Source organism: Malania oleifera, chromosome 10 (assembly GCF_029873635.1).
Source record: "Malania oleifera isolate guangnan ecotype guangnan chromosome 10, ASM2987363v1, whole genome shotgun sequence".
NCBI lineage: Eukaryota > Viridiplantae > Streptophyta > Magnoliopsida > Santalales > Ximeniaceae > Malania > Malania oleifera.
In genome coordinates, this window is record NC_080426.1 from 32,315,109 (window position 1) to 32,332,392 (window position 17,284).

General features: G+C 37.0%; 2 protein-coding genes across 2 annotated transcripts in view; both read left to right on the top strand.

Moving 5' to 3' along the window:
* LOC131166596 (uncharacterized) overlaps positions 1 to 11,925 on the top strand; it is a 35,036-nt gene extending 23,111 nt beyond the window's left edge. The window contains exon 2 of the mRNA XM_058125182.1: positions 11,475 to 11,925. Coding sequence (XP_057981165.1) covers positions 11,475 to 11,925 — 451 coding nt within the window. The remainder of the gene's footprint in view (positions 1 to 11,474) is intronic.
* Positions 1 to 17,284, top strand: part of LOC131165728 (ricin-like) — a 630,504-nt gene that overhangs the window by 157,216 nt on the left and 456,004 nt on the right. The window lies entirely within an intron of this gene.

Consider the following 17,284-nt stretch of genomic DNA (forward strand, 5'->3'; position numbering starts at 1 on the left):
CTTACATACATGCTCATACCACCCTGCTATCCAAATACTACTTAAAACAACTATAGATACTTCCGGCGTATTTCCGTCTCTAGTTCCCAAGAAGCTTCCTCAACCTCGTGGTTTCGCCACAATACCTTTACTAACGGTATTTCTTTGGTACGAAACTTTTGAACTTTACGGTCTAGAACCTGAACAGGTATCTCTACATATGCCAAAGTATCCACAAGTCCCAAGGACTCGTAACTGATAACATGCGATGGATCCAACACGTATCTCCTCAATAAGGATACGTGAAATACATCGTGGACCCTCGAAAGTGCTGGGGGTAATGCAACTCTGTAGGCTATCGGACCTACTCGTTCAAGCACCTTGAATGGTCCGATATACCTCGGGTTCAACTTGCCCTTCCTTCCGAATCTCATCACTCACTTCATCGGAGCGATTCTAAGGAATACCTTACCCCTACCTCGAACTCCAACTCACGGCGGCGAACATCTATGTAACTTTTTTGCCAACTCTGAGCCGATTTAATCCTCTCCCGGATCAATCCTACCTTCTTAGACACTTGCTGCACGAGTTCAGGTCTTAAAACCCGTCGTTCACTGACCTCATCCCAATACAAAGGAGATCGATACCTCCGACCATATAAAGCCTCGAACGGTGCCATCCTTATACTAGCCTAGAAGCTATTGTTATAGGCAAACTCCACTAGTGGCAGAAACTGAATTCAACTACCACCGAAGTCCAATACAAAATCCCGTAACATATCTTCCAAAATCTGTATCATCCTTTCTGACTATCCATCAGTCTGGGGGTGGTATGCTGTACTGAACGCTTCCTGCAAGCTCTTCCAAAATTGAAAAGTAAACCTCGGATCCCAATCTGAAAAAATGGACACCAGTACCCCGTGCATTCTCACAATCTCATGTACGTACATATCAGTTAGCTTACTCAAAGGGTAGCTAACCTTCATTGGTACAAAGTGAGCAGATTTCGTCAACCTGTCCACAATTACCCAAATAGCATTCTGCCCGTGAAGCGCTGTCGGTAAGCCAGTAACAAAGTCCATGGAAATGTGCTCCCATTTTCACACCGGAATAGGCAAAGGCTGCAATGGCCCTGCCGGTCTCTAATGTTCAGCCTTTACCTGCTAACACGTCAGACACTGCTCCACGAACCGGGCAATATCCCTCTTCATACCACTACACCAGAAGCACTCGCAAAAATCCCGATACATCTTCGTACTACCCGGATGTACCGTATACAAAGAATGATGTGCTTCCCCCAAAATCGTATTTCTGATCTCCTTATCGTTTGGAACACACAGCCTGGTCCCAAATCTCAACACACCTCTGTCAGAAATGTTAAAATCCGCAGTTGAACCCTGCTGCACTTTCTCCACAATCTCAGCTAACTTCGCATCATTACCCTGCGCAACTTTAATACGTTCAAACAAGGTCGGTTCGATCACCAAACTAGCAATGAAAGCCTGATGATCACCAGACACCAACTCTATGCCAAGTCTTTCCAGATCTCGTCTAACATGATGTTGAGCTACAATTGCAGATATTGTTGCATGTTCTAACTTCTGACTCAACGCATCTGCTACCACATTAGCCTTTCCTGGGTGATAACTGATCGTGCAATCGTAGTCCTTGATCAACTCTAGCCACCGCCTCTGCCTCATATTCAGCTCCTTCTACATGAAAAAGTACCTAAGGCTTTTGGGGTCAATGAAAATCTCACACTAAACACCATACAAGTAGTGTCGCTAGATCTTTAGGGCATAAACTAGAGCAGCTAACTCTAGGTCATGCGTAGGGTAATTCTTCTCATACTCTTTCAGTTGCCGAGAAGCATAAGCTACCACCTTACCTTGTTGCATAAGCACACATCCCAAACCTAGCTAAGATCGCTAGGAGCTCGAGGGAGCAGAGTGATCCATCTACAGGCCTTGGGTGGACTATAGAAAGGTTTACAAAGATGAATCCTCCGGCGTTCTCAGGTGGAGTTGATCCTACAACTGTTGAGAACTGGATGCAGTAGACCGAGAAAATCTTGGTTTTATTGCAGTGTACTGAGGAATAGAGGGTCTTCTTTGCCACCTATAGACTGACAGGAGAGGCTGAGAGGTGGTGGACTGTGGTGAGACTGCTGAAGCAGCATAGGGTGACTCCGATAACAATGACATAGGACTGGTTTAAAGAATTGTTCTTTGATAGGTATTTTCTGCTACTATCAGGGAGGCTAAGGTAGAAGAGTTCCTGAGTCTGAAGCAGGGATAGCTATCCATCTAGCAGTATGCGACACGTTTCATAGAGCTCCTTTGTTTCACCTTGTATATTGTTCCTAATGAAGTGAAGAAGGCGAGGCAGTTCGAGAGAGACTTGAGGCGAAGTATATTCAAGCAGGTAGTGGTGTTGTGGATCCAGGACTTTGCTGAGTTGGTCGACAGGGCAGCCTTGACAGAGATTGGTGAGCGTCTTAATGCAGAGGAGCAACAATAGAGGAAGATATCTGCATCTACCAGCTACAAGAAGGGTCATAGACTAGGTCAGTGGAGGAGAGGAAACTAGGGCAGAGGGTGGAGACAGGAAACGGGAGGACGTGAGGTGCAGGCGGGGCAGGGTCCTTCAGTCTGTCAAACTTGTGGAAGGAGGCACTGGGGAGAGTGTCGAGCTGGTAGTGTGGTGTGCTATTGCTATGGTAGATTAGGGCATAAGGTGCGAGACTGCCTTACCCCATCAGATGTAGTTCCAACTCTCAGACCATACCGGAGGTTATCAGGGGCCACATGGGGGCCAGCAGAGGAATACGGCTCCAGCCTGGGTGTTTACTCTGACACCGGGTGAGGCTGAGATAACAGGTGACGTGGTGACAGGTATGGTTATTATGCTTTCTTTTAAAGTTATTGCATTATTTGATTCAGGAGCTATACACTCGTTCGTGTCTTCGGGGTGTGTTAAATTATGTGGGGTTAAAACACAGTCATTAGATATTGAATTGTTGGTATCTACACCGACTGGGTCAACAGTGAGGTGTAATAGGGTGCTCCGAGGTTGTCCAGTTGATATTCAAGAAAAGACTGTCTACTGATCTGGTAGTGCTAGACATGCACGAGTTTGATGTTATATTTGGCATGGAATGGCTAGCAGCTAATTTTGCCAGCATAGATTGCCGAGCACGAGAAGTGATATTCAGACCTCTGGGGGAAGCATAATTCAAGTTTGTAGGGTCGCGAGTGCAATCCCCGCCTCAACTAGTTTCAGCTATTCAGGCCAGAAGACTACTGCTGAGTGATTGTCAGGGGTTTGTGGCTGTTGTGAAGGAGATGTCAGAGAATGAATTGAAGCTTGCTAGCACGCCTATAGTAAAGGAATTTACAGATGTTTTCCCAGACGAGTTACCAGGCTTGCCACCCGATCGTGAGGTAGATTTTCCTATTGATCTATTTCCAGGTACAACACCAATTTCTAAAGTACTGTACCGAATGGCGCCCGTAGAGTTGGCAGAATTGAAGAAACAGTTGCAAGATCTGCTTGATAAGGGCTTCATACGATCCAATGTATCTCCATGGGGAGCTCCAGTTTTATTTGTGAAGAAGAAAGACGGGACTATGAGGATGTGTATAGACTATAGGGAGATTAATAAAGTGACAATCAAGAACAAGTATCCTCTATCCCGTATCGACGATTTGTTTGACCAGCTCTAGGGTACACGGGTGTATTCGAAGATTGACCTCAGATTTGACTACCATCAAGTAAAAGTGAAAGCAAAAGATGTCTCGAAGACGACCTTTAGGACCAGGTACGGGCATTATGAGTTTCTTGTTATGCCGACACGTAATGCCGTTTGGTTTGACGAATGCTCCTGCGGTATTTATGGACTTGATGAACAGAGTCTTCCACCAATACCTAAACCAGTTTGTTGTTGTTTTTATTGATGATGTACTGGTTTATTTGAGGAGCTATGAGGAAGCATGAGACGCACCTTAGGTAGGTTTTGCAGACACTTCAGGGAAAGAAGTTGTATGCCAAGTTCAGTAAATGAGAATTCTGGCTTAAGAAGGTCGTGTTCTTGGGGCATGTTGTATCTGGAGACGGTATTTCTATGGATCCTAGCAAGATTAAGATGGTAATGAATTGGGCTAGACCGAGAAATGTCTAGGAGATCAGGAGTTTCTTGGGGCTAGCTGGCTATTATCGTCATTTCGTTGAGGGATTCTCAGCTTTGTCAGGACCTTTGACACGACTGACAAGGAAGAATATCATATTTGAGTGGGACGATAGTTGTGAGTAGAGTTTTCAAGAACTAAAGTAAAGATTAGTTACAGCACCAGTATTGGTTATCCCATCAGGGGGTGAGAGGTATGTCATTAACAGTGATGGGTCTTTGAAGGGACTTGACTATGTATTGATGCAGCATGGCAGGGTAGTGGCGTGTGTGTCTCGGAAGTTGAAAGAATATGAAAAGAACTACCCTACACATGATCTTGAATTGGCTGCAGGGGTACGTGCATTGAAAATTTGGAGGCATTATCTATACGACGAGCAGTGTGAGATCTTCTCCGACCATGAAAGTTTGAAGTACTTTTTCACGCAGAAGGAGCTGAATATGAGGTAGAGAAGATGGTTGGAACTTATTAAAGACTTTGACTGTACCATCAGTTATCACCCCGGGAAAGCAAATGTGGTAGCTGATGTGTTGAGCAGAAAGACTGCGAGCCTGTAACGTCCTCAAATTTTCACCATTTATTTATTTATTATTATTATTATTATTATTATTATTTATGTATATAATAATAATAATAATAATAATAATAATAATAATAATATAATAATAATAATAATAATAAATTACTCCAATACCTGTATGTAATGGGCACCCTTATGCAGTGGAAAAATATAAATCACATAACCACCAATACATGTTATACAATACTAGAGTTCAGTATTTTCAACCATAGCTTTATAATACATCTCTCTACCCAGTGTTCACTACACAAAAATACAAACCCTATGCAAAACTTACCCTTTAAACCAGGGTAATTGATATACTCTCTATCTGCGAGCCTGATCTGCTCGCCCAGCTGTCTCACTTGAAAAAAAAAAATGATAATGTAATGGGGTGAGACAATGCTCAGTAAGTGGAAATATGCTATTACTAGTGTGTGGCGATTGAGACATAAAATTATAATAATAATATTTAAATCTGCATGATTTGGAAAATCTATAAAACCCATATATAAAAACTTAAAACATTTGTATCATCTGAGCTTTCTACCATTCATACTGCTATAACATACTATATATAATGAAAACTATAAATCTGTATACGGATGTATATAACTGTGTTCTTTCCCCAGGACTCTGTATGTCATGATTTGACCCCTCATGACAAGGTTGTGCGGCCCGTAGGCGGGACTTAACCTAGTCGGCCCTCCAGGTAAGTCATCATACTCTACATTATCTCAGCCCAGCCAAACTGCATCCACTCCTAAGCACGGGACTGGCTGCTACCTCGTCTTACTGGCCCCTTGTACCCAGTGTACTGAGGAGCTGCATCATCTCCGAGCACGATTAGACGGTACCCACACACTATCTGAGATATGTGGCTGTACTCTAACTGTATATAACAACGGTACCGTGCCCTGTAAACTGTATCTGTCAGTAATATCTCCACAGGGGTATGATACTATATAAGTACATCTACATATATATATATATATATATATATATATATATATACCTTTGTTGTTTTCATTATGTTTCCAAAATAACCATAACGCTATAATTTTGTACTGTAAATATTGAAAAATTTGAATAACTATAGCATCTTGATGCTATAACTGTATAATCTATCTTTATAACTTTGTGTTATGGTATTCAGGAAAACATAGTTTTCTGTAAAAATTATGATATACTGAACTAAATAAAATCTATGTATACATGCTATATAACATGATATGCTGACGTACTGTATAAATTTTACATCAGGTAAATATCTACTCAGGCCACACAACATTACAATATTCGTTCTGTAAAACTGCATAATAATTGGTATATATGTGTATATGAGAAATCTGTTAATATTCTTAAGACCCTAGCATAGCATATTTCCTTTACCTTAACTCTGAAAAGCCCCTATAAAATTCTGGCTCTATACCCGCAGGGTTCCCAGCTCAACATCCAGAAAACAAAATCCCCCATAACTGAACATCATTATTTTCTTACCTACAACATTTCTCATAGGCAAATACTGAATAAAATGTCTTACCCTGAGATTGGGACGAAATTCAACCCAACTTTTCCAACGATCAGCTTCGGCAAACTTGTAAAGAACTTTGCCAGAAGCATCGTAGTAGCCTCAGATCTTCGATCCGGCAAGAAACAGGCCCAAAAACAAAGAGAGAAGTGAGAGAGGGACGTAGAGGGAGAGATGAGAGAGAGAGAGAGAGGAGCGTTGAAAATGGATAAAATTCGAGTTTTCCACTATTTATACTGCAGCCTTCATTGACGAGACACATCATCTCGTCGACGAATCTTTCAGTAATTTTATCGACGAACCTTATTCCCTCGTCGATGAAATTCTGGCTGTCCCAAAACCTCTCTCGGTATTTTCTCGTCGATGAAACGTAGCTTCGTCGATGAATTTCCTTATGCACTGGTCGACGAACCCCTGTATTCGTCGACGAATTTCCTTATGCTCTCGTCGATGAACCCCTGTATTCGTCGATGAGTCCTGGCAATTCCTTAAAATTATTATTATTATTATTATTATCTCCAAAATGCGATGTCGTCGACGAAGTTTACAGCCTCCTTCTATTCATGTTTCCTTTTTCTCTCCCTCTTTATTATTAAAATACTATTATTCTTCAGGTCACTACACCAGTGTTAGCAGCTATGGAGATTTAGCATCTGATTATTATGGATCTGGAGAGACTCGGTATAGAGTTGGTAGAGGGTGATCCTTCAGTGTGTATTGTCAATTTAGTGGTACAACCTATGCTGCAAGAAAGACTTAAAGCCGCCGAGAAAGAAGACCCATAATTAGTAGATGTGATAGAAAGAGTACAGAGTGGTCAAGGGGAGGAATTCAGTATTGCAGATGACGGAGCTTTGCGGTTCCATTCCAGATTATGCGTTCCTACCGATACTAAGATTAGGATGACTATTTTAGAGGAGGCTCACAAATCTTTGTATATAGTTCATTCCAGCAGTACGAATATGTACAGGGATCTGCGAGAGTCGTACTGGTGGAGTGGTATGAAGAGAGAGATCGCCAGGTATATAGCCTAGTGTTTGACGTGCTAGCAGGTAAAGGCGGAGCACCAGAGGTTGGCAGGCCAGTTGCAGCCGTTATTTATCCAAGAGTGGAAGTGGGATCATATATCTATGGATTTCGTTTCAGGGCTGCCGTCGACATCACATGGCCAAAATGCGATTTGGGTGATAGTAGATCTGTTGACTAAGTCCGCCCACTTTATACCTATCAAGATTAGCTACTCTCTCAACCGTTTAGCAGAGATCTACATTCAGGAGATAGTTCGTTCTCATGGGGTGCCAGTATCAATTGTGTCAGATCGAGATCCACGTTTTACGTCATGTTTTTGGAAGAGTCTGCAGGAAGCACTACGGTCTCAATTGTCATTTAGCACGACATTCCATCCTCAGTTAGATGGGCAGGCTGAGAGGATGAAACAGACATTAGAGGATATGCTCCGTGCGTGCGTATTGGATTTTAGGGGAAGTTGGACTCAGTTCATGCCACTAGTAGAGTTTGCATATAATAACAGTTATCAAACCAGCATTGACATGACACCGTTTGAAACCTTGTACGCTAGGAGAAGTCGATTTCCTTTGTATTGGGACGAGATAGGTGAGCGGCGAGTTGTGGGACCAGAGCTGGTACAGCAGGCATACGATAAGGTTCGGCTCATCAGGGAAAGAATCAATGCAACTCAGAGCCGACTGAAGAGTTATGCCGACAATCACCACAGGAATTTGGAGTTCGATGTGGGTGATCACGTATTTTTGAATTAAATTAGACTTATGAAAACCCTCTTTTCTTATAAAATTTTTGAAAATATTGAAAAAGCATAAATATTAAATTCGAGCATGAACATGAACTTAATTCTAATACCATTCTACGATACCTAGGTGGCATGTGTTAAGAGTATAATCGGTTCATAACAGCTCGGTTATGGGCCAAACCAAAAACCGAATTGAACTTTGTAGTTTTTAATCTTGGGGAACTAAAATCAAAATCGAACCAAACTTATTATCTACTGGAAAACCACACATAAGACAACTCGTTTCGAATTTTAATCGATTTTTAAAATATTCAACGGCTAAGGAGTGCGCAGTGGGGGTTGCAAGTGCACTTTGAAGACGCACTTTGAGATTGAGAAATGTGGACTGAGAAGCAACCCACATTCACTCATATTAAGGGAGCAGATTTAGTGTGCCCTACTCCAACAAGCATAATGGACCAATCACATATTAATACATATTAGTTATACTAATTTATATATATAATTTATATTGAAATAAGTTTTTGGTATTTTGGGTCGCAAAATTAAAATTGAACTGAAAATTCCTATTTTTTGGAATCGAAATCAAAACCAAAAATTCTCATTTTCTAGAAATGAAATCGAAATCAAAAATTGATACCAAAAAATCAAACCACTTATGATTTTGGTCCGATTTTTTATTTTTCCGTAATTTTTGCACACCCCTAAATGTGTGGATAGGTATGTATTTTTAAAATAAATGTAATAAAAAAATTAAAAATAATTAAAATTATAGGCTTATGAAGAATATAGAGATACAATAAATGTAATGATAGAAGTTTAAAATAGTTGAATTTGACTTACTTATTGGGAAAACTGAAAACAAATCTTGAACTATGACAACCTCAACTTGGAAGTATTTGGACTCTTACAATTAAAATGATTGGAAAATTGAAAATTTAAAAGAGTAAAAGTTTCAAACATTGCGAGGGAAAATTTTTATTTTTTTGGAAGAAGCGGTTTCAAAGTTCTCTCCTTTGTAAGTATTTCCTCAAATTCTAAGTAGTAATCCTTTTATATATAGTTGGAATTGGGGCACATTGAGAGGACATAGATTTTCTTGAAGTTCAAAAAGCATTATTGATTGTATGTTATCTAATAATGCTTGAAATTGTGTTTTTTCTTTTGATGAGTTGTCATTTGCTAGTGAGGAATCTCGATGTTAAGATTTTAATAATGGAGTCTTGATAATGTATCTTAATAAGTGTAAGGTATCTTCTTAGAAGATAGTCTTTTCCTTTGAGTAGATTAAGGACAAAAGTTTTTTCTTATTTTCCAAAAGTGACTTTTGGAAAAAAAATAGTTTTACTTTTCTCTTTTGCCAAAAAAAGAAATTCATAGCGATGAATTGATAAGTTAAATGTTCATAAAAAAAAAACTTCATTCGCCTATTCTTTTGAAAATTAAATTTAAAAATAAAAGCATACATCTAGAAGTTAAATGTTCACAAAAAAATTCTTTGATAAATCATCAAGTAAATAAAAAATAAATATTATAAATACTATAAGTAGCAAAGCAAATTTAAAATTGAAATAAAGTTATTATTTTTTCATTGGCAAATGTCATATATTAATATTTGTTATCTAAATAATGTTAATTACTTCACAATAATTTAAAAAATGCTATAGATATTTATTAATTTTATTTTGGAGTATGCCTTCTATTTATTGTTTATAGTACCATTATATTTATTTTTTTAATTAAATAATTTTCTGGTTTAAAAATTAATTTATTTTAAATTAATTTTAAATTTAAATTTATCAAACTTTATTGATTTTTTTTATTTTATAAATTTTGTCTTACTTTTAAAACTATAAGATAGATATATAAATCTAAGATACTATAATGATACCACGAAAATGTAGGAATAAAAAACGTCTTCAAAATATGGAATACGATAGACAAGAATACATACTAATTTTAATAAGATGGGAAATATTAAATTTTAATATTTGTATATCACTATAAATTAAAAATAAAATTTATTGTATACATACATACACACACACACACACACACACACACACATATATATATATATATATATATATATATATGTGCATATATATATATGTGTGTATATATATATATATATTAGTTTTTTATTTTTAAAGAATTTCAACATATGAATTTTTCGAATGAAAATATTAACAAATATATTGCAATTTATATTGTGTCTTTTTTATTTACTCAATAATTGAATTTTTAAATTTTCAAGTAAATTTATTTTTAATTATTATATTGGAGTGCTTTTATGTTAGTAATTGCATTTCTAAAGTTTATTCATCATAAGTTTTATCATTGTTTATCTAAATAATGTCAAATATTTCACCATAATTTTAAAAGATGTTAAATAAATTTATCAATTTTATTTTGAGATATTCCTTTCATTTATAATTTATAGAACCTTTATATTTATTTATTTTTAAGTAAATTTATTTTTTAATTTTAAATCTTAACCTATTTAGAACAAAAATTCAAATATAAATTTATCTATTTTCATTGAATTTAGAGTTTTTTTTTTTTTTTAAATTATCTTACTTTTAATAGATAATAATATTCTTGTTTATAAAATGATCTATACTATTTGTAAGTTATTTTTTTTAGCTTCAAACATTTAATTTATTCAAAAAATATTTTTATAAATATTATTTCATTTAATTTTATTGGATTAATTTCTCTTAAGAATATTTTATTTTACTTTTAATATAAAAATATTTTTTTCATACAATGATTAATCATATATATATATATATATTGTTAGTTTACTTTATTTTTTAACAGAATAAAAGTTTTTTTGTCTCAAAAAAAAAGTAGACATATAAATGAATTTTGATTAAATATTTTATAATATAAAAATTTAATCTTTTAAAAATATTTGATTTTACACACAAAATAATTTACACAAATTACATATCTATATATAGTATACAAATTTAATTCTAAATTTTCAATTCTACTTTTATAAAATTACAATACTTTTATTCACATATTTCTATATATAGTATAAAAATTTTTTGTATTGAAATTTTTTATATAATTATCAAAAGATGAGGATATTTTTGTACACAAAATGATTTACATTATTTAAAATTCTTTTTAAAAGGCTCCTATAACTATTAAAAAATAATCTAAAAATATCTCATAATTATCGTAACAATCCTAAAATAATATTTTTTATGAATATATATTTGTTATTCTGGAAAGATTATTTATTTATTAATTTATATTTTTTATAATTATTACTCAAAAGTAGCAAACACAATGCCTATGGCGGCATGGCCATTATATAATATAACTACATATAATAAAAATCTGCATTTTATTCTTCCTGAAATACAAACATTACAAGCACTTCAACATCACATCTATCATCTTCAATTTATTTACAGTATGCACAAAAATTCTGAAGGTCTCCACAACACATATCATTACCCGCCACCGCCACCACACCCCCCGCCGCCGCCGCCGCCCCCACCACCGCCGCCTCAGCAGCCTCCGCCTCCGCCCCCACCGCCGCCGCCGCAGCCGCCTCCGCCTCCGCCCCCACCGCCGCCGCCGCAGCCTCCTCCGCCTCCGCCGCATCCACCCCCAGCAACGCCGCCCCCTCCGGCGCCCAAGATAACCAGTCCGCCATCTTTTGCGACGCGGCTTTTGGAGCCTGTGCCTTTTTTGACGTCGCCGTAAGCTGGTCGAGGAGGTGGATTGGCAGTCGCAGTACTGCTGCGCATGGCCGTGGGAGCGGTGGCGGGACGGTCCGCTGCCCCGCTCCTTTTGCGGCGGCCGCGGTTGCAGAGGCAAGACAGCATCAAAAGTTCAAAACAGCTATGGGTACAGAAGCGCAAACTATATATGAGCGCTAGCTATAGAGCATAGGCTTTCATCTCCTTCCAATGCTTGCATTCGCATTTTATACCTGAATTTGCATTGACAACTACAATTTCTTATGAGGAAGTTTACAATTAAGTTGATTATTCAAAGTAAATGGGAAGCTAACGTTTGTTGACTTTTGCTTCCTGCAGAATTCTGAATTTCCCTTTTTATTTTATCGTCTATTTTTCAATGGACGTAATGCTGCTGATATAGAAATAAAGATAAGTTGATGGAGACTAGGTCTTGTGTGGTTGAGCAATTGTTTGGGAAAATGCATGATTAAACCATTGGCGTATTGTTTTCAATAAATATTTCTCAAGGTGTGAATTGGAAATTTAGTGTGAAGTGGCATGAGAAGTCAGAGTTGCTAATTTCACATATAATTCAAAAATGTATGAATCATTTTGATATCTGTCTAGAACTTCGAAAATACTAAGGAAAGAAAAGAAAAATATTGAGGAATTTACCAATATGAGTAGCCGGGAGAGAGTTACCATTAGGCACATTAATGAAATTATTAATTTTCTTGGGTGTAGACGAATATAAGAGGGGTGAACAGATCATGTGATCTGTTGCACCAGTATCCAAAATCTAAGAAAAATTATGCTGTAAAGTTGAAGAAACTGAATAACAAGAATGAAGTAATTTACTAGAGAATTGAGAAGTAACAAGATTCACAGCTGGTGTGGAGGATGGATTTGAATTTGCAAGTGCTAGTAGTTTAGTAAATTCCTTAGAAGTTAAAGAAAACCATTGATTCTCTTTACTGTTTTGAATGTAGACATTTCCATTTGAAATGACAACATGGGTAGTAGGAAGATTTCACTTTCCTTTAGGTCCAGTCCAATCAAGAGGATAACCATGAAGTTGGAAGCGTTTTTTCACTGTAAGTCCATTATATCCACAGTGAGTGCAGTACAAAAAAACTTCTTCTGCTTATCTTTGGAGAACTTTGACTAAAAAAATGGTTGAGTATTCTGTTTGACTAACAAGGCATGAGTTTCGTGGCATACAGAATTGGTTAGTTGTCTTTGGCTTTCCTCTTGAAGCAATAAAGAAAAGACTTTAGCCATGCTTGGCAATGGGAAAACAAGAAGTAATTGACTCCTGACTGAAGCATAGGAATCATTTAACCCAACCAAGAACTTTAACACATAGTCAGATTGCTGTCAAAGTAGTAAGAAATCAAAAAGATTGCATGTGCATGATGTCATCTTTCCACAGGTGCAAGTTGGGAATGACCTGTAGCTAACATATTCATCTCATAAGGTTTTGAAAGCACTGAAGTATTAAATAATGATAAAGAACCCTGAGTTATAGTACTTAGAGATTTTTCAAGATGAAAAACCCTTGCGCCATCGCTTCTCAAATATCTTGTTTTTAACTCATTCCAAAGATCTACAACAGATGCTACATAAAGTAAACTATTTCTAATATCTTTAGAAATAGAATTCATGAGCCAAGAAATTACCAAATTATTGGCACGGAACCAAGTAGTATGATGAACACGCTGATTAGTAGGAGGAGCAGTAATCGAACCGTCAATGAAAGCTACCTTGTTCTTGACAGATAGAGCCATAGTGATCGATCGACTCCAAGCGATGTAGTTGTCTCCTACAAAGACTTCTGAGACCAAGAGAGAACCCGGATTATCACTAGGATGAAGATAATATGGGCTAGGAGAATCATCTGAAGGATTTATAGGAGAATCATCTAGGAGACAAAAGGATTCTAAAGAATTGAGAGGATTTGCATCAGCCATTTTTCAAAGAAGATGCAAGAAACAACAAATTTTCAAGAAAATTTGAGAACAGTAAATTGTAGAGTAGAATTCAAGAAAATTCTATAGCAAAATTTTAAAGCAGAATTGTAGAGCAGAAAATTCCAGAGCAGAATTTAGCAAAATATGTAGAATCATAGAGTAGAAAATTCTAGAGCAGAATGTGGAAGAAGAGAAAGAAAAAATATATATGTGCGGAAGCAAGAATCAGGAAATCAAAAAATTTGCTCTAATACCATGTTAAGAATTCAATGAATCAAAGAAAAAAATTGAAACTGAAAGACAGAGAGTGTATTCTCTAAATTGAACAAGAATTAAATCTTCAAGTAAGTAAAAATAGAGAGGTCTAGTAATATTTATACTACATAGAGAACCATAACAGTGTAACAAAAATAACCATAACAGTTAAGTCTTCTTTTCCTCCTTTTTTGCCTTGAGCTTTTCTTCCTTGAATTTCTATTCCATATTGGCAATGTGAGAGGCTATACTCCAATAGTTATCAAGAAAAATGAAAAAAAAAAAAAAATACCAAATCTATAAACAATATTTTGACTATACATTATTAATGTTTGACTTTTTTATATTTTTAATCATATTAATAGTTGATCAAGTCAACTTGATAGAGATTATCACTTGAATTTTAATATGTCATTACACATAAGTGAGGAGTGATCCTGTTCATATTGCAGCAACCTAGGTTATCGTGGTAAAACCTAATATAGATAATTAGTATACATGCCAAACAACCCCCTTTAGCGAATGCCTTGATGGAAGATGGTGTAATTTTTGTTCAAGTATTTGGTGATGAAAGGGTCAATCCTCTCGGTACACAAGTTGAAGCATCAATTGGCAAGAATGTTTAATGAATTGAGTTGAACCTTATTATTATAAAAAAGGGGAGCTTCATATTATATTTATTTTTAGAAAAATACAAACCTGCTACCTCATGTTCCAAAGTCAAATGATTGTTCTTCTTCCCTTCCAGGAGGAATGGATTAGCCACTTATTGTTGTAGCTGGAGCCAGGAGCTAAAGATGCCAGCTGTAAACCGCGTGAGCTGCAAGCTAGAGATGTTATCCGGGCCATTTAATTTTGATTTAATTTTGATGAATGAAATTTCTCAATTCTAATTCATTGTAATTTATTGTGATTGAGTCCAAGCTACCTATAAATAGAGGAGTTGTGGGCACATGAAAAAAAAAAAAGAAGAAAAGAGAGGAAGAAGAGAGTGCGAGGAAGAGAGAAAAGAGACCTGAGAGAATTGTATTTCTTTCCCGACGGTTTTAAGTGAATTGTGGTGTAAGAACCCGAATTTGTATTGTACGGGGTAATTCCGTAAAGAGGAGTAAAGTATGGAATTCTGCAGACTTCATTGACGAGGCCAAAATTTGTTGACGAAGGTAGTAGACTTTTCATCGATGAAATTCAGAGGTTCGTCGACGAGAAAAAGCCGAGGGGTTCAGGAAAATTAGAAATATCAGGCTTCATCAACGAAATCATCGATTGCTCGACGAAATCCTTGATTTTTCGTTGACGAAGGTAACATTTCGTCGACGAAATCCTCTGGGTCAAAGGTGCTATAAAGGGATATTTTGAGTTAACTTTGGGACTAAGTTTCCCAAACTATCTCTCTTTCTCTCTCTAAGAAATCTCCCTACACACTCTTTCTCTAGTTTTCTTTGTTGTTCGTTGCCGGATTCATAAATCCAACAATACTGCGAGGATCAGTGAAGGATTCTCAACGTTTCTACTGGATCGGAATCTCGTTTCGAAGGATTTTGGGTTTCGGTCCAAAATCGAGGTAAGACTCGATTTTCATTTCTGATTCAGTATATGTATAGTAGTACGGATTATAAGTATGTTTTGTACTATGATTTGTAGGTTTTGGAGTCTTGGTTCGTAGTTTTGAGGACCATAGAGTTCGGAGTTGGAATTCGGGTTAAGGTAAGGGGATTCTGTTTATATCAGTCCATTTTTGAAATCGAGATCGGTAAGCTTGTAGGCTATGATCGTATGTATGTTTTGACTACTTATTTAGGAAAATCTATTGGATAAAAATGCGGGATTTTTGGGTTATAGTTTTTAGGGAAAATTGGGGATTTTGGGTATCATCTCTACTTTGTTTGGAAAACCGTTCGTTTTGTTAAAACTGTATTATTGAGGTGACCGTAATCCATATATGCATAAACTGTATACTTAAAATTGTAAATGATATGATTTTCTATAAACCAAATAAGTGTGGTATGTATGGATGTATGTATTTGTTCCAGGTATTTGTAAAACAGCTATGTGGCGGCTTATTACCGCATGCTGAAATGTATAGGGACGTGAGTTCCAAAATGATTCTAGGTTTTGTGAAATTGGCTAGTGGCGGCTGATTACCGTACGCTGAGAGTGGCCGACTCTATATCCGGGGTGTGAAATATCACCAGTATGGTTCGGCTGGTCACCGAAGGTGTGATCTACATCGTTTGTAGCAATGGATTCACTATTAGGCCTAAGTCGTAGATCTTCGTAGTTGCATGTGTAGAAACGTAACCACTGTGAGACTAGGTGACCTTGTGTAGTTGCGTATGAAGCAATGGATTCACCATTGGGCCTTGATCGTCGCAGCGTAGTTGCGTAGGTAGCAATGTAATCGCTGTGAGACGAGGAGACCTGGTGTAGTTGCGAACTAGTGTGACGACACTGACCGTATGTATGTATGTATGTATGTATGTATGTATATTGGGTATCGTATGAACTGGAATGGTTTTTTGTGAAAATACTGGAACTTTATGGAAATGTATGGAACTGTTTTGAAACTGTACGAATTGTTTCAACTGTATCGTATGTATAGTGTTATGAAGTATGTAAAATGACACTGGTATGCCACACACTGATATAACCTGTTTTCTCCCTTACTGAGAGGTGTCTCACCCCGAATATATACAAATGTTTTTCAGGTCCTTCGGGTAGCCGAAACTAGTATCCTAGCATTCGGAAGCGAGGGGTGTTGTTTAGCTACTATTAGTGCCTGATAGGTACGAGTTTTTTGTAACGGGTTGTCGTGATGGATTTTGTAGACAACCGTAGTATGTATGGTGTTCATGGGGATGTATATTCTTGTATGGTATAGACTTTGGTATGGTAGAGTTATGTATAGAAAAACCGTATTTCGCTGTGTATTTTGATGAGTATGGACGTTTGTATGTATGTATATAGGGCATCCGTGTACCCCACAGGGTCAGACCCTCTTTGTATGGTGTATCATGTATGTTTTAATTGATATAGAGACATGTTAGGTTACTTAAATTCACACCTGGGACCCATTTCCGAGTTCGGGGCGTGACAGCTTGGTATCAGAGCTAACCAGGTTGTTAGGTCTTGTAGACTTGGTTAGGAGTATTGATGTGTACATACCAGAGTATAGGATGTAGGAGATGGGTAGTATTGGTTGAGGGTTGTTCTGTTGCTAGACCAGGATTTGTCGGCTGTATTCCGTGTTTTTCCTAGGATGATGATTTTAGTAAAGGCAGGGCAGACCATTGATGACTTTTGTGTTGGTGTGACGGAACAGGCTTAGACCT